The sequence below is a fragment of the Cavia porcellus genome, unplaced genomic scaffold, assembly GCF_034190915.1.
Source record: "Cavia porcellus strain 051 isolate PalLab524CR breed Dunkin Hartley unplaced genomic scaffold, mCavPor4.1 scaffold_53, whole genome shotgun sequence".
Taxonomy (NCBI): Eukaryota; Metazoa; Chordata; class Mammalia; order Rodentia; family Caviidae; genus Cavia; species Cavia porcellus.
The window spans coordinates 3,128,247-3,151,492 of NW_026947536.1; the positions used below are offsets into that span (position 1 = coordinate 3,128,247).

At 38.0% G+C, this 23,246-nt stretch overlaps 1 protein-coding gene across 1 annotated transcript; it reads right to left on the bottom strand.

Moving 5' to 3' along the window:
- Window positions 1–5,906: 5,906 nt before the first annotated feature.
- Window positions 5,907–20,438, bottom strand: LOC134475073 (zinc finger protein 120-like). The gene is made up of 4 exons (XM_063244450.1): window positions 20,301–20,438; window positions 9,913–10,039; window positions 9,652–9,712; window positions 5,907–8,118 (listed from the first exon to the last, which is right to left on the bottom strand). Exons 1-4 carry the CDS (start codon window positions 20,301–20,303, stop codon window positions 7,530–7,532), a joined length of 780 nt encoding a protein of 259 aa, XP_063100520.1. The 5' UTR covers window positions 20,304–20,438; the 3' UTR covers window positions 5,907–7,529.
- Between the last annotated feature and the right edge of the window lie 2,808 nt (window positions 20,439–23,246).

Consider the following 23,246-nt stretch of genomic DNA (forward strand, 5'->3'; position numbering starts at 1 on the left):
TGCCCTGGCCCCAGGGCCACAGAGCTTCAGGACTAAGGATGACAAATTCATGGCACAACAAGGTTTTCCTTGGGCCAGCCAGTGCACTGGGCATCTCCACAGCAATACAGTGCCTCCCAAAGCCAGGGACAGCACTGGGAAAGGGTATTTAGATGCCTGGGTGGCCAGTCAGGCGAGGGGCAACCCTGCCTGACACAGCTGTGCAAAGTGTGTCCCTCTGGAGCTAAACCTCCAGCAGATCCCACTCATTGCCTTCATCAGGTCTGGCAGCAAGGATGTCACACAGAAGCAAAGCAACACACTTGAAGTTTACTCAAACTAAATCGTTTAGCTTCCCTTCAAGAAATTACTGAAAATGCACAAGTCTGGAAAATCAAGTCTGAGAACACTGCTCTGCATTTTGTATAAACTGATCCTTTACAAGACATGGTGGTAATGCCCGTTGGTGGGTCTGCTATGGCAGAGATGTAGACTCCCATGAATACAGGTTTTGTAACTGCAATAGAAAAATTGTAAATAAATGATGCATGTGCATGATTTTCTGTTTGGATTGCACTGAAGGAAGGGGGATCGAGGCAGCAACCTAGATTTACTGAGCTACCTCAGTCAACCCAGGGCACAATCCACCACATGATTCCATAACCCAATTGTGAAAGCTCAGCAACTTGGTTCCTGCTTGTTGCTTGACAATTTTGAGGTGTTTGTATCTGTGCCAGCCATCTCTGCCTCACTTAGCTTCTGCCCCCAGAATATGTGTAGATCAGACTATGTGTTTACAAAAAGTTCCATCATGATTTCAGGACCAGTGGCAGCCTCTCATATACTGGAAATAATTCTTCAAGTTTGGCCATAAGAAACCTGATACAATGTGCTTGAGAGGAAATGAGATTGTCTGATATAAATGCAGGAAACTCATTTTGTCTGTGCCAGACTCAGCTGCTACTAAAGCCCATATTTTTGAGGTAAAAAGATATGAGTCAGAGTGGTGGAGAGCACAGTAACATCCCCAAGTTCAGTTTCTGCTTTGCTTCACTCATTCTACTAAGCTGCAGAATGGATTCTGAATGTTCAAACACATAGGGTGTGAACTGCAGCAGAAATCTGTAAAAACTTCAGTTAACTGGGATGTGAAAAGACAAGGAATGTTTTTTGGCAAAATACACCTCTAAATATATATTTAAAGCATCAAAGAAACCATAAAGAAGATAAACATGAAGACAAAGAGGAAGAGGAAGAAGAAGGAGGAGGAGGAGGAGGAGGAGGAGGAAAAGAAAGAAAAACAAAAGTAATGCCAATGTGTGGGGTTTTGTCTCCAATGCTTCAGCCTCATTTAGAAAGGAACGGATCAAAATTTAAAGAATGGAATTGTCACTGTGGAAAATGGACTTTGCCCCAAGGCACTGATCCTGTGTCTGACCCGCTATGAATGTCCAATCCAAGGCAGAGCCTGGAGCCTGGTGGAGGCTGAGGCCAGGACCCAGGAGTTGAGGCCCCTGGGGCTGAGGTGGCAGAGTTTGTGCTGCACCCTCGTGGCTCTGCCTTATTGGGCCTGCAGTGCTGCAGCATGGATGCAGTGGTGGAAATGGGTGTAAGGCAGGAGGTGCTGGGCTCCTCTGCATGTTGCACACTCCCAGCTTGGCCTGAGGACAGGAAGATTCAAGTCCTCCTTGCTGGAAAAAGAGACTCTGAAGAAGATTCTGGGTGTCATCTACCAGACACAGATGAACACAGTGACTTCTCAGGTAAGGAGGGCAGGACACCCACCAGAGCGGGATCCGCATGGCTTCATGTGTTGGGGGTTTAAAAGTTAGTCGTGAATGATGAGTTTCCTTTGTGAATAAAAAGACTCCTTATTTTATATATCTATAAAGTGAAGCTTGAATGTTCTTCTATATGCGTATCCTACATTACATACAAAAAAGAGTATTAAGTCACCCATTTCTACTCACCTATTAAAGAAAATAACAACTATTCTTAAGTGAATTGAACAGAAGAGAAGTAATATTGAATGGAGCACTATAAATAATGCAGTGGAAAATAAAATGGAAAAACCACAAAGGCATCCCTACCAGGATGAGAGGTCTGCCCTTGACCAGCTTCTCTCTCCTGTCCTCAACAGCTGTGCAGGTCTGTGTCTCTTCACTGCTGGGTGGAGAGAGAGCCAGGACACAAGCTCTCTTCCATCTCAGGAAAGATCAGGGACATGGCCTTCTTTCAGCATTTTTCACTGGCTGTAATTTATAATTAACTCAGCAGCTGTGCTGTGGAACATTCATGGTTTCTAACTGTCCACACCTTAACTGATTAAGAAGTGAATATGGTGGCGTCTATCAATCTCATTTTTTATAATGACCCTTAGAAGTGGAATTTCCAGGTTAAATGTATATAAGATGAATTTGAGGGTCGCAGATATTCCACTTGAATCCTCAGCATAGAGTTAGACACTGGTAGAGGAAGACTGAGTCTGCTCAAATCTCTGTGGAGATCTGAAGTCAGAGAGATGGTCCAGGAAGAGGAGGAGGACACCATATCACCTAGCAGGAACCATGGCTAAAAAAGGCCCAGTCCAGGCTGCCTCATCCATCAGTGAGTTCTAAGGAAAGTGTCACACATTCCACACTGGACAGGAGAGAGCTGGAATGGTTTCAGATCTCCTCCCTACAAGCTTCAGGCCTCCTGTGTCACTCAGGGGAGCTATGTATGAGGTCAATCTGTTTCAGAGCCCAACTTGACTGAATGTTTTCCACCCAGGTGCAGATCTGAACTGCCACATGTGGACTCACCATAGCTATGGAGCAGGACAGGTAGTTTACAGGGAGCAGGTCAGGAGATGGGGACACTGCAGGCAGGTCAGGGTATAAAGCCTTAAATAAGAGACCAGGCCTTCACCAGGCCCAGTTTCCTCCAGCAGTAACCACACCATGCAAGAATGTGCATTAAATCTGAATAACTGAAAGGAGTTACTCACAAAATTATATATTATAGAGATAGTTTGAAGATACAAAAGTAAATGGGAGCATCCGTAAGTAAAATGAGATGTGACCTTTAATGGATATGTGGTGTCCATTGATGTCCCCGAACCACATGCATCAGAAGGAAATAGTCTGATGAACAGAGCAATAAGGAGCACAGGCAATGTGTAAACATCACAGCTGCTTAACAACAACAACAAAGCTGGGATACAATAAGTGCACTGGTGAATTTTATCCAGTATATAATAAAGAATAAATACTGATTGTTTTTCAATTATTTGATCAAGTTGAAGGAAAACCCACCACCAACTTCTTTTAAGTGACAAAGTTAAAGTTATCCTGAGAATGAAGCCAGATAATAATGTGTTAAAAATAATATAAATGAAAACACTCTGTTGGCTAATATTCCTTCCAAACATACACAAATGTGTTCAGCTAAATGTTTGCAATGTTAACTCACCAGCATATTCAAAATTAACCAACATGATCAACACTGGGCTCAATCTCAGTGGTGCCAGAATGGTCCTTCTCTAACAAACTATCTGTTTCCACTGGTTTTAACAAAAATATGCGATAGTATAAAGAAAAATTTTTATAGGCAAGGAGATAATATAGAAACCATTGTTCATTTTCTGTTAACTGGTTCTAAATACCCTGTAATTCCTTCATTCTGTTGAATGGCTTCACACTGTCTTGATATGCTTGATGCTATCGTATACAAAGTTAGACTCAAATAATTCAAGGAATGAGGCACTATGGTGACTACTATTATGTTAGATTATCTGAAACTGAAACATAATTATGCTTAAATTGTTCCATTCTGACCAGTGTTGTTCTATTACAATGTCCTATTTTATCTCAATCTCCACCCTTTTTTAAAAATTAAACTATTTTTTATTTTTTTCAATTAAGGGAAAACTAAATTTAAAAATAGCGGGATATATTATAGTAACTATTTGTTTTCCTATTAACCTGATTTGAATGCCAGTATTGCTCTCCACATCTTGTTCTGCCTGATTTTACTATATTCTATTTTGTTTGATAGTATCAAGTTTGAGGGTATAGGCAACCACTTTAAAGGTAATAAGATTTATTATGATGCCCATTATAGTTTGACTATTATCTTCTTTTGAAATCTTGCAAAGTCTCCAGTGTAGGTTTTATTGGTCTTGTTCTGTACTGTTTTGATCAATTCTATTATACCTGATGATATAGCAACTCTTTTTAAAAATAGCAAGAGGCACAATGGTAACCATTTTTGATCATCTGATATTCTATTTTTGCATCATGTACTATGCCCATCCTTCTGTTCTAACTGACTCTGTTTTATTTAGTCATGTTAGGATTTATTCTCTTCTAAAAAATTTAATAAGAACTGTGGGAGTAAAAAAGCTCAAAACATGTAATTGTTATTGTAAAAAAGAGAGGAAAGGAAGGTGGTCTAAGGGATATAACTGCATGTTTGAGTGTGTAAATGGAAAACCATATTACTGAGCTTTTGTTGGATCTCTGAATAGAACTTTCTGCAATCTCACTGTATGAATGTCCAATTTATATGCTTTAATTTTATAATTTGGACAACTGTTTCTAAGATGACAATATGTAACCTATTAACTAGTGATTTCTTACTGTATTTTTTCCTTGAAATTCTGTATTACTTGTACCCTTTTACTGCTTTGTTGTTTATTTCCTTTCTTTTTTCTCTTTAATTAAAAAATAATCAAACCTGGAATGGATATCTTTTATTTATTTATTTATTTTTGGCTCTGGAGATCAAACTCATGACCTCACACTTGCCAGCCAGGTGCTTAAGCCACTGAGCTAAATCCCCAGCCCACCAGTGGATATCTTTTACATCTTGCCATCTTCTGAGTAGTTGCCTCTGTTCTTGAACTTGATACCAGCAAGCTTACCAAATGTGAATAAAATCAGCCAAGGCCAAATAACATTGAAACAATCCAGCTTCAAAGAAGATCAGTCATAGAAGACAATGTAAGTAATATAGGGATTCAGTTTTAGTTAATAGGAAATTAAGGATAATTACCATGGTATAACCTGCTCGTTTTGCGTTATCCCTCTGTGACCTCAAATCTAATATGAGTAGACAGACCAGAACTAAATATAACCAAACTGAACAGAGCAACCAGACTACTGTAGCTTTTAAATCCTGATACACTTTTAACAATGTGCTCTGCCTTCTTTTTTTAGGCAATTCCTCACCTTTCTCCTTCTCAGGATACTATTATTCAATGTTCAGAGTGATATTAGTCCAATCTCTTATGTTCAATTTCAGCATACATAAAGATAAAGACAGCTACTACAAAGAGAATGAGAGACATTGTAGTAGTCATTATCGACTTCCCCAAAATCAGTCTTGAAGATCGAAAAAGCCTGCATCATCCTGTAATTATTTGATTAGTTCTATAATATTCAGTATATATTCAATGTGTGTGAAGATGGGAACAACTATTTGGAAGAAAACTAGAGACAGTAAAATAGACAGTGAACATTTCCAGTGGAATTGCTTTGAAATCTGTGTTTCCTTAACTTGTTTCCTTATGAAATGTTCTGCTCTGTTTTGCCATGTTTAATCTTACCCTCTTTAAGAAAAAAAAGTGTGTAGGACAGATAGGCATATTAGTAACTTTTTGGTGGATCATTGAGGTGAACTGTTGACAGTGTGATTATTTGAATATCACTTTGTATGCTTTAAATTTGTAATTTGAACAACTACTTCTAAGATAACAATATGATACTAATCAACTAGTGATTTGTTATTGTTTATTTTTCTGCAATTCTGTATTATTTCTACACTTTTTTTCTCTTTAAATAAACAACATTAAAATTCACCAAAAAATATAAAATTTAAGTTTTAAAGACAAAATATTAAGTACATAGACATTATCCATACTTGAAAGTGAAAAGCCCATTTCAGTTTAGCATTTTTAATTACAAGATGCCATGTTGAAGCACAAAAACACTTTTAAAAATCTAGAGAGGTACAAGTGATTAACTGAAAATCATAAAACATATGCAATTGAGTAGAGCTCCACCTCAGATTTGTCATTTCTGGAATATTTGTGAAGAAATTTTGACATCTAACTTCTGTATTGATTATTTCTTCAGGTCTCCTTGGGATTTTTAAAGTAAACTTAGATCTAAACTGTCTGAACAGTGATGCTTTTTCTATGTATTTAACAAGAAACATGGATTGCCATATTTCTCACATTGTTAATCAACATAGCATCTCTGCCCAGTGAGCTCTTTCAGATATTTAACAATGATCATGTATGCTAAGAGTATTCACATAACACATAGGATTTATCTCTTGTGTGAGTTTTTTCATGTATTTCACTTACAATCTGGCTGCTGAAAGTGTCTCCACTTGGATACATAGCCAGTGGTTCTTCCCAGTGTGAATTCTTTCATGTGTTTTGCAATGACTATATGCAGTAAAAGCTTTGCCACATTGTTATGTACATAGGCTTTCTCACCAGTGTGAAGTCATTGATGTATTTTATAAAATCCATGTGTGGTGAAAGCTTTCACACATTCTTCACATACACAGAGTTTCTCAACCATGTAAATTTTATAATGTATTGGACAATGAGCATTTCTGCTGAAACCTTTCCCATATTCCTTACATATGTAAGTTTTCTGCCCAGTGTGAAGATTTTCATGCATTATGCAATATGTACATGTGCTAAACCATTCTCATGATGCCTATATACACAGGTTTTATATTGAATGTGAACTTTCATGTTTCTTACAATCTCCCTATGTTTTAAAAGCTTTCCCACATTGCTTACATAACTATGGTTTCTCTCCAGTGTGAATTCTTTCATGAACCTTACAATATGCATGAGTGTTAAATGCTTTCCCACATTGCTTACATACATATGGTTTCTCTCCAGTGTGAATTCTTTCATGTTCCTTACAACGTCCAGGTCTGGTAAAAGCTTTCCCACACTGCTTACATACATATGGTTTCTCTCCAGTATGAATTCTTTCATGTTCCTTACAATGTCCAGGTCTGGTAAAAGCTTTCCCACATTGCTTACATACATAAGGTTTCTCTCCGGTGTGAATTCTTTCATGTTTCTTACAGTCTCCCAATGTGTTAAAAGCTTTCCCACATTGCTTACATACATATGGTTTCTCTCCAGTGTGAGTTCTTTCATGTGCCTTACAATATCCAGGTGTGGTAAAAGCTTTCCCACATTGCTTACATACATAAGGTTTCTCTCCGGTGTGAATTCTTTCATGTTTCTTACAGTCTCCCAATGTGTTAAAAGATTTCCCACATTGCTTACATACATATGATTTCTCTCCAGTGTGAGTTCTTTCATGTGCCTTACAATATCCAGGTGTGGTAAAAGCTTTCCCACATTCCTTACATCCATACGGTTTCTCTCCAGTGTGAATTCTTTCATGATTCTTCCAAGCTCCCTGTGTTTTAAAAGCCTTCCCACATTGCTTACATACATAGGGTTTCTCTCCAGTGTGAATTCTTTCATGTTTCCTACAGTCTCCCCGTGTGTTAAACGCTTTCCCACATTACTTACATCCATACGGTTTCTCTCCAGTGTGAATTCTTTCATGTTCCTTACAGTGTCCAAGTTGAGTGAAACCTTTTCCACATTGCTTACACACATAGGGTTTCTCTCCAGTGTGAACATTTTCATGTATTTGAAAATGAATTTTACTGCTAAAAGCTTTCCCACATTTCTTACATATATGCGATTTCTGCCCAGTGTGAAGTTTTTCATGGATTACACAATAAGTACATGTGCTGAAAGCTTTCTCACAGTGCTTACATTTATAACATTTTTCTCTGGAGTGAAGACATTCATGTACTTGACAATATGTACATGTTGTAAAATCTTTCCCACACTGATTACATACGTAAGGTCTCTCTCCTCTGTGAATTCTTTCATGTTTCTTACAAATTCCATGTGTGGTAAAACCTTTCCCGCATTGCTCACATACGTAGGGTTTCCCTCCACTGCAATATTTTTCATGGATCTGAACATTGTGGTGTGTTTCTGTTTCTTTCACATTCACATTACCTTCTGCAGAACAAAGGAATACTTCTTTACACTGATTCCAAGATGTATGTCCATAAGATTTTCGTAGCTTGTCATTTCTGTAAAGAAAAAAAAATCACATATAGGATTTATAAGCATATTACTAAGCTTTTCTTGGAGAGTTGAACAAAACTGTTTGCAGTCTCACTGTTTGAATCCCCTCTTCATATGTTTCACTTTTGTATTTCATAACAATTTCTATGAGCAGCATATGTAATCATCATCTTGCAATTTCTTTCTGTTTATTTTCACTTTGAAAGCAATATTGTTCCTTCTTATTTTCTCTAATTTAATTTTCCTTATATTAAATTTAAAAAAAGAAAAATTCACAGTAAAATGGGTCTCCGTTTAATGAGTGCATTAATATCAAGTTCTGTTTTCAATGCCTGCTAAGAAATTCTGACCATGAAGCAACAGAATGGCCTTGTAAGATATGTTGAAAACAACCATTCCCAAAAGGATGGTACACATTAGGAAATCTTAAAAATTCGTACTTTGAAATGCAGAATCTTTAGCTTCACTTTGGGCATGGGTGCATATGTGTATCACATGCAGATTATTCTCATATGTTTCCCTATCACAATCTCCCTTCTGTCCTTAACCTGTAGTTCCCTTTTCCATATGGTCAGTCTTACTTTTCTCTAACAACTCTGTTTAATTTCATTCCACATTTTGTATTTTGGTTTCTCATCTAAAAGAAACCCTGTGACCTTTTAGGTTTTATAGCTAAGCTATTTCACTGAATTGATGGGTGAAAGACCCATCTAATTCTTTTGGCAAATGACATTATATTATTTATTTTTTGACATTATATAACACATATTTTTCTTTTCTGGGCTGGGAATGAACAACAGGTATTAGCATAAATCTATAGCTTTTTAAAAATATATTTAAGAGATTTTCACTGAACATTAAGCTGTGAAGTTTGAACTTGAATTTGCCATTCTGCAAAATCTGATTTCTAGTGTGCTGGGTTTACAAGAATGCAGAATCACTAAGAGTCTATTTACATTTTCCTTCTCCACAAATCCAGTGATAGATAGATCTGCTTCAAGGCCTGATCTGTTATAACTTGATCTGCTTTATATATGAGTAAGCATGTATCAGTATTTTATGCAGATTTAGAGATTTTAAAAATATCCAGGACAAGTATGAGGGGATCAATTTCTAGAGACAACTGCATACTGATATTCAAAATGAAGTCACTAACAGTTCACCAGCCTACTAAGAATATTAATCAGAATTGCTGATTGTCTAGAGCATGGCTTGGAAACATGAGCACTCAGTTTTATTTCAAATTCTATTGCAATCTTAGCAATTGTTACATAATGAATGTGTTGTATTCACATGTATATATGGGTAGAAAAACTAAAGGCAGAATGTCACAACTCAAAGTGTATGCCTTTCTTACACATCTATATGCAGTGTCATACATTTTCATGATTTAATTCCCTCATATATACACTAGCTTATATATCTTCAGAGAATATTACTGACATTAAACTGAATGGTGCCTCACTTCTTTCGTGGTCATTTTTCTGCTGACTCACTAATTACTCAGGAACATTCCTCTCCTTGTGAGTGTGAATTACCTTAAGTATCTCCAGTAAATTTTGCCTTCTTTTTCAGCTTCATGGATATCCCCAAGTCCTCCTGAATTGTAGACATATAAATATCAGGACTCAGTTGAGTAATACATACAAATTAATAGATTTATGTTTAGATTTATGATATAATGTTTCCATGTCTGAGCTATTTTTAAAAATATTTTCATATTCTTTTTAATGAAACAGCACTAATGAGCAACAAACAATATTCTGACAGCATGAGTGCCAAAAATATTTCATCCTTACCTATTGCAGCCATGTTCCTAAAGATTTCACCCATCACATCTCTGTAGAGGTTCTTTTGGGATGGACTCAGCAAACTCCACTCCTCATTGCTGAAGTTCACAATCACATCCTCAAAGGTCACCGCCTTCTAAAGGATCATATATTTATATATATTTCTCAAAGGAAGGTTGAGACCCCAGGTTTGGGATATCTTAAATTATCTCCTACAAATCTGAATCAAAAGCAAAGTGTGGTGATGCATATCTATAATCCCAGCACTCAAAAGGCAGAGACAGGAAGCCATCAGTGAAGTCAGGGCAATTCTAGGCTCCATATGGTGTTCAAATCCAGCTGATATACATACAGAAAGCTTGTCTCAATAAAACAAAACTAAACTAAACAAATAAAGCCAAACAAATAGCTGATTGAAGACTGATTTGTTAAAATTTAAATCCATGTCTTGGTCATTAATTTTGTGTCTATACACATTTTTGAAGACAGCCAATTTGATGCTAGATTGCAACTCACTGCTAAAGTAACAGCCAAATAGGAGCACTGATTCTTGTGCTGAGTCATGGCAAGATTCCCTGTGCACTTTCTCTAAAGCAGAGCTCACAGTGAGAAGTCTGTAGGACAAGCAACCACAAAGCACAAAGGCAGATAAATATCTCATCAACTGACTGGGAAGCCAAGCAAGCACCTCCCCTCCCTGGTCAGCAGTGGTGGTTTGGCAGACTGCAGCCCTTCCAGGGGGAAAACCAACAGCAGCTCCTGAGATGCATGCCATGTTGGAATTTAGGACACTGGGAAGCCAAGCAAGCACCACTTCTCCCTGGTAAGCAGTGGCAGTCTGGCAGAATGCGGCCCTTCCAGGGGGAGAACCAGCAGCAGCTTCTGAAATCCATGCCATGTGGGAACTTAAGACACTGGGAAGCCAAGCAAGCACCTCCCCTCCCTGGTGAGCAGTGACAGTCTGGCAAACTGCAGCCCTTCTATTGGGAGAACCAGCAGCAGCTCCTGAGATCCATGCCATGTTGGAACTTAGGACGCTGTGAAACCAAACAACCAGCCTGTCTCCCTAGTAAGCAATAGTGAACCTACTGATGCACCACCTAGAATCAAACATCCCATTTCCCTACCCCTCTTCAACGGTCACCCCACATTAGCAAATGGTAACCAGAAATCTGAGCGTCTCCTTTGAAGTAGACCATAGCAAATAAGGGGGACTTCCTTGTACTATCTCTTTGAAGAAAAATGTTTTTATTATTGTTTCACTCTATTCTGATTAATGGTACTGCTCTATTCAATATTCTGTTGTGATAAGTTCTATAGTGTTCTGTATTTCATCTCATTTTGATATGTGATTAAAGAACAACTATTACAAAGATAACAAAATATACTGTGATACCTATTACTATTATCCCAGTAACCTGTTGTGAAGTTGTGTAACAATTTCACTGTATGATCTTAGTTGGCCTTATGCTGCCTTGTTCTGTTGTATCTTGCCAATTTCAAAATTAAATAAAAAATCTCATCAATCACTTTGATAGACTACAGATGATGTTTCTTCAAATCTCATTTAGGCCAATGAGTACTTTGTTCTTAATATACTTAAGTAGCATTTGGAAACATTAATTTGGTTTCATAGAACAAAACATAAGTAACATCAAATATGGTACATAAATAATAACTCAAGTGTTAGTGGAAAACAGCTGTATTTTAAAAATATGTATATAAAATGAAACCAGGCCCAAGCTGTAAATTATACCTCACTGTCACCAAGTGATCACTTTCAATTCAAATATAAGAAATATATCTTGGGAGGCTGGTGAAGTAGTTCTTCCTTGAATTTGGGGCTATCCTAAGTTACAGAGCTGTCTAAAATAGACAATCCCTGACTGAGACACTGAGCAAACCAAGTGAAACTTAAAAAGAGATGGCATAAGACATCTTTGGTTGGTTTTAAAACATTATAGGCATACAATACAGAAAAATTCCAACAATACTCAACACTTTCTGAGAAACAATGTGGATATCTTCCATACTACACAGAAAACACTTTCATAGTTGGGTATTTAGCTCAGTGGCAAGAACGCCTGCCTGGAAAGCATAGGTCATGCGTTTGGTCCTTAGTACAAAAAAAATTCAAATTTCACCTTCATGACACTGGGGAATAATTAGAGATAATCAAAATTAGATCTCAAGTATGGACCACAAAAATCATGGGTTGACAGGGATGTGGAATACTGATTGTTGCCAGAGCTGGTGTTGATCACCTCAAAGAAGCAATCAGAACACAACTTTACTTCATACTTACTCTAAGAACTACCTGACTTTCAGTGAAGACCCTCTCTGTTGTATGTCCTGCTATTTGCTTCCTGCATCCTGTCAGTCACTTCCACATGCTTTCCACACTCCTCTGATCCATCCTAAGCAGAAAACCCTTCATGCCTATCTATTGATATCACTGCAAAATTTATAATTAGGGCTTCACCTTTACACCACTTAGATAAGTCCATTGCAGAGCATCTCTATATTTAAATTGTCTATGAACAACCAAGCTACTAAATCAGCTCTTAATTCAGAGATAACACCACTATTCCTTTACATTTAGAAGGGTATCACGTGTATATGTCCATGCAAATGTCTAAATTTTGGAATTTTTCTATGAGAATTTAAAAGGTAGCCCTTTCTGGAATTTGTCCTTCACAAATATTTACCCTGCCTTAATAACATTTTGATATTGTTTCATTTTTCTCAGACTTCAAAACTCTATGGCTTTTCTCACAAACCTAGTCTGTGAGCCGAGGTGCCACCTAAATTATTAAGTGTGTTCAGAAATTATTTTGCACTGATCTGTATAAAACACAGGAGTTTGGGAAGCCTTTCTCCACTGAGGCACACTACTACACATCTCTGAATTCTCAGGACCTTTGCCACTACCTGTCATGAGGATGGAAATGTGAGAACATACTATAAATGGAGGAGATCACTATAAATACAAAAAAAGCCCAAGTTTAAGTTGAGCCATTGTGGCTATGAGGCCCTGTATTACAGACATTAATAAACTCTGGACATTCTAGATCTGCTACTCTGAGGAAAGAGAGTATAGACCTAGCTCATTACTGCTGTACAAGCTACAAATCATCATATTCAGAGTCTTCCCAAGCTCCTTCCAATGCCTAAGATGGTGGAGTTACCAGGCTAGCAATGAATTTCAAAGATGATACTTGTGTCTACTGCTGTCATAGTGAAGCCAGGGTACTGGGGACCCCAAATCACCCTTGCCAAAAGCAAGAGGCAAAAGTGACAGTGAATGACCCATGGTCAATGCTGGAGGACCTCAGGAGCTGAAGCTAACTAAATACCTGAGGCTCCAGACACCACAACTACTCCTAAATACTTCTAACGGGTTTCACCCAATCCACCCTATTTCTGGGCTTCCATCCACAAGCTCACTATTCCATGGTTCCAGGATCTCTCAGGTTCTTTGCTAATCAGGCCACAGGACCTGAAAAGTACTAAATGAGATCCAGCAAGCATTTTGCTACCACTATTGTACTCAGAACAGATAAATCATGCTGAGACACTGGAAGAGACAGAAGTCACAGCCAGCAATGGCCCACCTGATTGAACAGTTCATATAGCCTGCCCCTTCATCACTGATTGACTCCTCCTTCTGAGTCAAGAAAAAACAGAGAAAGGAACTCCCTGCAAGAGAGGATCCCAAATGATAGACTATAGTGCAGAGACTTCAGCAGCTGCCATTCTTCAACAGTGGTGAACTCAGCTCGACAGAGGAGTGTTTGTACTAAAGAGCTTTACCTCAGGCTTTTAATTTTCAAATCCATTTTATTTCAAGGAAAAAAGAGCACATCAACTAAAATTGAATTTCAAAACATGTCAATCAGGGGGCAACACTGGTATATACATTGCACATTGTCATCCCCAGATCATTCACCCAGAGCACAAGACATCTCTAATCAAAAAAGTACTGTTACTAAGGCACCTGAGTTACTTAAATACTCTTGGCATGAACCAAGGCTAGGTCCTCCAAGTAGCCCATGCAGGGGACCAGACACCTTGCAACTATGGGGAAGACTGACACCTCATGCTATGGGCCAAGGCTCAAGACAATGATAAGCAAATTCATCCATATTCTAGGGATAGATATTCTAAATAGTTCCCTAGCACTCTGAGGAAGTCAGGAGTCACCACTGAAATAAATGTATCCTTATCCTGAAGAGTGACATTCTAAATAGTTCCTATCATATGGAGGAACTCAGAAGTCACCCTCCCAAACCCCTAAGGGAAGAGTCACAGCTGCCTAAGAATGCCTGCTGTCTATGTGACTCCCTTCCTGCTTTGTTCCCAATTTAATCAGCTTTACCTGAACTTAATAATCCTATTGGGTACCATAGCTCTTTCCCACCTTATGCCCATCTGCATTGTGAGTTACTAGTTTTCCCCACCTTAAACTCATTTCACCACATGAATTTACTCTATAAAGGTCCCTAGAAAGGACAGTGTTTGGCAACCTGATCAGGACCCCTTCTCTCTCTCAGGCAGCTTTCTTTCTCTCAAAAAGTACATTCTTTATTTTGATTTCTTCATTCCAAGCAAAGGATGTACTTCAAAGTGTTTTACCTTAGAAACAATTACAGGACCTCATGGTGGTAGTTCAGAGTGGAAGAATGTAAAATCAGGGATGCTTACTCATTTGCCACTTCCTCTTTTCTCCTTAATTACAACTTCCTCTTTCTTTCCCAGAGGCCTAAAGAAAATTCCTGTCAGCTCTCGCATGACATCAATCTCCCCTCCAAGCACCACATCCAGTCAAAAGTCACACATACCCCATAACCCCATAGTCAGTCGGAAAAAAAAAAAAAGCCAAACCCTTAGTGCTGTGGGCTCCTCTCCACATTCTTTAGGTAAAAGGCCACTTTTACATTTCTTATATTCTGCTTCTCTACTGTGCTAATTTATCTCCTCAGCAACTTCAGTAATCTAATCCATTTTAAACCTATCTCACCACATGATTTTATTCTATAAAATCCCTAGAAAAGACAGAGTCCTTTGCTACCAGCTCAGAACCCCTCCTGTTTCTCCCAGACAGAAGCTTTCTGATAGGATTTTTGCTGTAGTAAAGAAGAGAATATAAAGTCAAAATGGCCTTTATTCTAAGAATATGGAGAGAACCCCATGACCACTGGGGGTCTGGCTTTTTCTTCTGGAAAAGTGTGGGTGGCATACATATAGTTTTTGACTTCATTGGTGGTTAAAGTTGGCATTGCTGATATGCAAGTAGCTGATAGAGATTCCTTCCTTGCCACAGGTACCTTGAATAGGGAAAAGGAAAGTGACTTCAAGGTAAAAGTCCCCTGGTTCCACCTCCCACTTCCAAAATTCCCTATTTAGAGCAAAATATTATCACTTTCTTTCTCTCAATAAATATATTCTGCTCTTCAACTCTGTTGTTCCTAAAATTCCTTCTTGTGTTTTAGAGAACACAAGCTCATAGGAGACATAGAAGGTCAGGAATTTCATTCCACTTTATCACGGTATGGCTGCCTGTATTTCTAACTAACTCAGCTGCCTGTAACTTTAAGAATTGTTTATCAATTTGACTTGGAGTAATTGTAGCAAATAACATATTCTTAATGGATATACAGAAATATATCATTAAATTGAAAAAATGATTATCACAGTGTTTCTAGCTAGCATCAGCCAACATTTTCAACTTTCAAGTTTGTGGGAAAACAAAAATTAAAACAACTCAGAAAATAGCAATCCTATAGGGGACAGAATATCATTCACTGTAGTTGCCATGTTACTGCAGGTATTTCGTAGATCACAAAAGAAACATTGAGCCTATTAAATACCAAGTATCAGTTTCAATAAATGTGCTCATAGCACTGCATCATTGACAACTGTGATTTTTTTTTCCTGTATGAGGGATTGAACTCATGACCTTGTGATCTCCAGGCAGCTCCTTGTATCACTGGGCTCAATCCGCAGCCCCAACAACTTTAGATACTAAATATAACTACTAACAATGTTTAATTTGCCATTGACATATTTAGTATAAATTTTGTAAACCTACATTTTCACAAATGAAATTATTTTCTCTCCTTGCAGTTTAAATTACTTTTTTTTTTTTTTTTTAGGTACCAGGGATCAAAGTTACAATCTAGCACTTTCCAGGCAGGTGATTCTGCCTGCTGAGCTAAATTCCTGGCATGTATTAATGAATATTTCACTTTATCCATTCAAATAGTACTGTGATTTTAGCAAAGGATGTCATTGTAGATAGAAATTGATATAAAATCAGAGAGGAACTGGAACCTCAAAGAGTCCACGCAAAAAACTAAATACAACAATCACTGCTACAGGCACAGCTGAAAAAAGCCAGACCTGAAGATGCAGTGACCAGGTCTACATGCTCCTGAAGAGAAAAACAGTAGCTTAAAATGTAATAAAGTTACTGTCACCTCCTCCTGGAAATTCAGATAGCCATCAATTACCATACTTAATGACCAGATCAACTGGATTATTGTTCCCACAAATGCCTTGGCTCTTTCCACATACCTTTTCTGGCTGACTTGTTCCCCTGATGAATAATATTAGTTAAGCAGCTATAAGCTTATAGATTGATTGTAGTTTGAGACCCACAGTTTACCCACATTGTGATTATCCTGTATAAATGACCCCTGACAATATGACTGTGGCCAAAACACTGAAGACCACTCCTGAAAATTCAGAGCTATTCTCTCTTTTTTTCTAAGACAATTTTTGAACTTCTTTTGGTTTGTGACTTCATATCTCAATGTTGTGAGCCATTAAACATTGCATTTGATATCAAGCAGGGCAGGATTATATTTCTCTTATCTCAATTTAAATATGAAATGTCTGCTAAAGGCATTGTTTCAAAGCCTGAATTTCAAGCTGTTTGCCTGAGTTTAACATTTCCATGAGATTTTAGAAGTCCTCATTCTAGTGAACTGCAAATGTATTGGAGGAAGGAGGTCACTGTTGTGCTGTAGCACAATAGGTGCCATTCCTAAGTCTGTGTTTGTCACTGCCTCCTGAATGCCACTGCATGCCACTACATGACCTTATTTCCTCTGCCAGCCTTATTCAATAATTCCCATTTTACATAAGTCAAATTTCACTCAGCTCTATTTTTGTTTGTTTTCAATAGTCTTTCTGTCTACTTTGTTGTATTATTTTTATTTTCATTTTAGTTTTTTGCTTTAAAGACATAGTCTCACTTTGGAGTTCTGGCCAGCCTTGCACTCACTATGTAGGTTAGGCTGTCCTTGAATACATGGCCATTCTCCTGTTTCAGCTTCTTCATTGCTTGGATAAAGAGGTGGGCATTATAGCACGTTGTGTTTGTCTTTTTTCTCCTCTCTTTTTCACAATTATTCTTTCATTTCAGTGGCACTGTCATTTAATCCTGAGGTTTGATGTGTCAGTAAAGGTTTCTGCAGCTTGAGTTGAGTTAGCCAATATAGGAACCCAATTGAGAAATGTGGAATTTCATAGCTAGTCTCAGGGCCACCTGTATACAGAACCCCCACCCTCATTTCAGAATCTAAACAAGAGGCTCTGAACTGGAAAGTTACACATGTTTTAAAAGATAGAATCACAAAATCTCCTGTTGGAAATCATTTAGCTAGAATCTTATAATAATGGTTGGATGACAACTGTATTCTGCTTCTTTTGTTGAGCAGGTTAATTTTTTTCTTTGGGTACAGCTCATTTTGCTTTCCTCCTGGGACTTCAACACTGAGTGATTTTCCATTTTTCTGGGTGAAATACAGGGCACAAGTTAAATTCAGAGCTCAAGATGGCATCTATGATGCCAAGCTACAACACAGCTAAGTTACAAGCCTCAATATTTTCTAGGGTAAAAACACACATATCTATAATCCCAGCACTCAAGAGGCTGAGGCAGGAGTACTGCTTTGAGGTTAGGGCAATTCTGTTCTCCATATAGGATGCAAATCTAGCTGATATACATAGAGAAAACTTGTCTCAATAAAACAAAACTAAACTAAACAAATAAAACCAAACAAAACAGCTGAATTGAGACTGATTTCTTCAAATCTTAATTCTACATCTTGGGGATTAATTTTTGGAATATACTCATTTTTGAGACAGTAAATTTAATGCTATATTGCAACTCACAGCTAATGTAACAGCCAAATAGGAGCACTGATTCTTATGCTGAGTCACTGCAAGAGTCCCTGTGCACTATCTCTAAAGCAGAGCTCATAGTGAGAGCCTGCAGGACCAGCATCCATAAAGCACAGAGGCAGACAAATATCTCATCAATCACTTTGATGTAAGGCAATGATATCTCTTCAAATCTCAGTTAGACCATTGAGTCCTTTGTTCTTAATATACTTAAGCAGCATTTTGATATTTAAATTTGGTTTCATAGAACAAAACATAAATAACATCAAATATGATACATAAATAATAACTCAAATGTTCATGGAAAACTGCTGTATGTAAAAAATGTATAAACAATGAAACCAGGAACAAGTTTCAAATTAGAGCTTAGTGTCACCAAGTGATCACTCTCCATTCAGATATAAGAAATATATCTTGGGAGGCTGATCCAGGAGAACTTCCTTGAGTTTGGGGCTAGCCTAAGTTACAGAGCTGTCTGAAATAGAGAAACCCTGACTGAGACACCCCACAGACAATGTGAAACTTGAAAAGTTACTGCATAAGACACCTTTGGTTTACTTTAAAAATTATATCTATATAACATAGAAAAATTTCACAATATTCAACATTTTCTGAGGAACAATGTTGATATCATACATAGTATACAGGAAACACTTTCAGAGCTGGGTATTTAGCTCAGCAGCATGAACACCTACCTAGCAAGCTTGAGATCATGAGTTTGATCCCTGTTACAAAAAAAATTCAAATTTCACCTTCATGACACTGGGTCATAATTAGAGATAATTAAAATTAGATCTCAAGTGAAGAACACAGAATTCATGGGTTGACAAGGATGTGGAATACTGATTCTTACCAGAGCTGGTGTTATTCACCTCAAGGAAGAAATAAGCCAACTTTAACTTCATACTTACTCTAAGAACTACCTGACTTTCAGGGAAGACCCTCTCTGTTGTATGTTCTGCTATTGGCACACTGCGTCCTGTCACTTCCACATCCTTTCCATGCTCTTCTGATCCACTCTAAGCAGAAAACCCTTCATGACTAAACTACTGATATCCCTGCACAATTTCAATTTATGGCATCTCCTTTACACCACTTAGCAAAGTCCATTGCAGAGCATTTCCATATTTACACAATGTATATGATCAACCAAGCTATTAAATCACCTCTTAATTCAGAGATGACACCCATATTCCTTTCCATTCAGAAGGATATCACGTGTATATGTTCATGCAAACGACTAAATTTAGGCATTTTTCAAAGTGAATTTAACAGGCAGCCCTTTCTGGAATTTGTCCTTAGCAAACACACTTTACCCTGCCCTTGATGACACATTTATATCTGCTTCATTTTTCTCAAAATTTAAACCTCTATGGCTGTTCTCTCAAACATCATCTATGAGCACATGTGTCACATAAAGTATGTTCAGAAATTCTTTGCATTGTTCTGTATAATACATAGCAGTTCATCCAGTGTTTGGGAAGCCTTCCTCCACTGAGGCACATCACTACACATCTTTGAATTCTCAGAACCTTTGCCTCCACCTTTCATGTGCATGGAAATACGAGAACATAGTATAAATTTAGGTGATCACAAAATACATAACTGCATAAGTTTAAGGAGAGCAGTTGTGGCTATGAGGTCCTGCATCACAGACATTTATAAACTTCTGGCTTCCAGATTTGTTGCTGACAGGAATGAGAGCAGAGATTTAACTTACTACAGCTGCACCCAGCTTGAAACCACATCGGAATCAGGGTCTCCTCATGCCCCTTCCTGGGCCCAGACTGTTGGAGGAGCAAGGGCAGCAGGCGATTTCAAAAATGGCATTGTGGCCTGGTGGTATCCCAGTGGTGACAGCATTCTAGTGATACACAACTGTCCTGGTGCCAGCGAGAGGTAAAAGGGACAGAGAATGACTCACTGCTAGCACTAGAGGACCTCAGGATCTGAGGCTAAGCACACAGGCTTTAGACAGCACAGCTGCTTCTCACCACTTCTTTTTTTCTTTTCTTTTCTTTTTTTTTTTTTTTTTTTTTTTTTTGTCTTTTTTCCTTTTTATCGGTACCGGGGATCAAACTCATGACTGCCTGCTTTTAAGGCACGCGCTTATGCCCCTGAGCTAAACCCCCAGCCCCTTCTCACCACTTCTAACTGGTCTCAACCGGATTCCACCCCATTTCACTGCTCCCATCCTGTAACATCACCATTGCGTAGTTTGGAGGTCTCCCAGGTTCTTTCTAAGAAGTCCTCAGAGAATAGAAGCAAAAAATAGTGGTCTAACAAACATCTAGTACTCCCTTTTGTGCCCTGGCCTTGCAATTGACGCCATGACACCGGAAAAGACCGCCTACCTTGGCCCGCTTGATTGGACAGTTCTTACAGCCGGCGTCTTCATCACTGATTGGCTCCTGCTCTCCTGCCTGCCTTCCCCACCAAGAATAATTACAGAAAAAAAACCCACCCTGTAACTGTGGGTCCCCAATGAAAGATGGTGGAGGCTTCTGGAGCTGGCTGTCTTCTGGAATGTTGACCTCAGCTCCTCTGATGAGTATTTGCACTGAAAGTTTTTACCTCAGTCCTTGTTTTTTCTCCCAAACCCATTTTATTTGAAAGTTAAAAAGTAAAAAAAGTGGTCCCAGGAATTAGCTTACGTGTCTGCCTGGCAAGCTAGAGGTCTTGCATTCCATCCAAGATCTGGCTACCACAAACTGTGCTGCTATAAACATGGGTGCACATATATCACTGTGGTATGATGATTTTTATTCTTTTTGGGAGATACCCTGAAGGAGAATAGCTGAGTTGAGTGGGACCTGTAGACCTAGTTTGTGTGGAATCTCCACACTGATTTCCACAGTGGTTGCTTTACCACCAACAATGGAGAAGGATTCCTTTTCTCCCCACAACCCCTCCAGCATTCTTTATTGCTTGACAGTAGGCATTTTTCTTGACAGTAGGCATTTTTTTTCTGGGGTGAGGTGACATATTAGTGTTATTTAATTTGTAATTGTTAAATGATGAGTGATGCAGAACATTTCGTCACATATTTATTTGCTGTTTCTATTTCTTCATCTGAGAAATGTGTATCTCACCTCAGATGCACATTTTGGGATTAGGCCTTTAAATCTGGGAAGACTGAAATTTTTTTAGTTTTCCGTGCTCTCAATAGTAACACTTTGTCTGAGGAACAGTTGGCAAATATTTTCTCCCACGTTGTGGGATGTCTCTTCACTCTGTTAGTGATTTCTCTTTTTGTTAAAAAGTTTTTCAGTAGGGTGAGATTCTCACTTAATTCTCTTTGATTTTTGCTGTTCAATCCATGTTTTCATCATAAAGTCTTTCCTTACATCAATGAAAGATAATATTCAGAAAGTATAGAGCCAGTTTTTCCAGTACCATTTATTAAAGAGGCTGCTCTTTTTCCAGTGACTCTGTTTGACACCTTTGTCAAAGATAAGATGATTTAGTGTTCTGGGGTTGTTTCTCCATCTTCTAATTTGTTCCTTTGATCTTTGGGTCTGGTTTTGTTTGTTTTGTTTTTTGTCAGTACCACACCTTTTTTTAAAATCACAATACCTTTATATTACAATTTCAAGGCAGGGATTTTGATGAACCCTATCTTTTCTTTGTTGCCCAGGATCACCTTTGCTACTCTAGGTCTCTTCTGGTTCCAGGTGAATTTTAGGATTTATTTTGTGTAATTCTTTGAGATATGCTGTGGGGTTTTGATTGGGATTGCACTGAATCTGTACAATAGCTTTGGAAGTATGGTCATTTTCACTATATTGGATTTCCCTACCCAAGACTATGGGATAGCTCTTCATTTTAGAATATCTTCTTCAATCTCCTTGTTGAGAGTACTGTAGTTTACAGTGTAGAGGTCATTTACATTCTTTGTTAGATTGATTCCTAAGTATTTCATTTTGTTGGATGCTATTGTAAAAGTTATTGTTTCCTTGATTTCTCTTTCCATGAGTTTTTATTCTTGTTTATGAAGTCTATTGATTGTTGAGTGTTGCCTTTCTAACCAGCTATATTACTGAATTTGCTTCTTAAACTAGAAGTCTTTTCGTGGAATTTTTGTGGTCTTCTAAGTAGAGTATCATGTCTTCTGCAAATAATGATAGTTCCTTTCCTATCTTTATTCCTTTTATTTCTTTCTCTTGTCTAATTGCTCCAGCTAGTTTCCAGGACTATATTGAATAAGAGTGGAGGCAGTAGACATCCTTGTTTTTTTCCTGATTTTAGAGTAAAAGCTTTCAGTATGAGGTTGACTGTTGCTTTGTAATAAAAGGCTTTCATCAGATTGAGATAAAGATCATGTCTCCCAAGTTTTGTAGGTTTTTTATTATGAATAGGTAACGGACTTTGTCAAAATCTTTTTCTGCATGTATTGAAATGATCAAATGATTTTTGCTTTTGGATTTGTCAATACGTGTATTATATATATGGTTTTATGTATGTTGAACCACCACTGCTTCCCAGGGAATAATTCCACTTGATCGTGGTGTAAAATCTTCTTGATGATATTCTGCAGTCTGTTGTCCAGTATCTTATTGAGGATTTTTGCTTCAATGTTCACTAGGCAGAATGGTCTGTAATTCTCTTACTTATTTGGATTGTTCTCTGGTTTTGGTATCATGGTAATGCTTGCTTCCAGGAATGAATTGGAAAGTACCATTTCCCATTTGATTTCATTAAATTTTGAGAAGTGGTGGTGTTAGCTCTTCTCTAAATTTCTTATTTATTCCTGCCATTTCATGGCTACCCCTGCTTTCTTTCAAGGATCAGTGGACTCTTTCCATAATGGGCTGCAAATGTTTTCAGGATTCAGGTTCAATCCTCCAGGAATAAAAAAATCCACTGATGTCAGAAAATATTCTGAGAACATGCCAGGGTGGGACACAACAGAACAGAGAGTCAGAAGTCTGTGTTAGAGGCAGCAGACTTCATTTTCATGATTTTCACTCATTTCCACTAATTTTCCACCTAGAAACCCAGCATGTGAACACAAAACGAGTACAGTTACTGTGTAAAGTGAAGACATTACATTTAAATGATAGTAATGGTCTGCAACAGAGTAAAGATGAAATAAAAGCAAGCATCAATTCTCCAAGACAAGCTTGCTATTCATTCAGACTCATAATAATGCT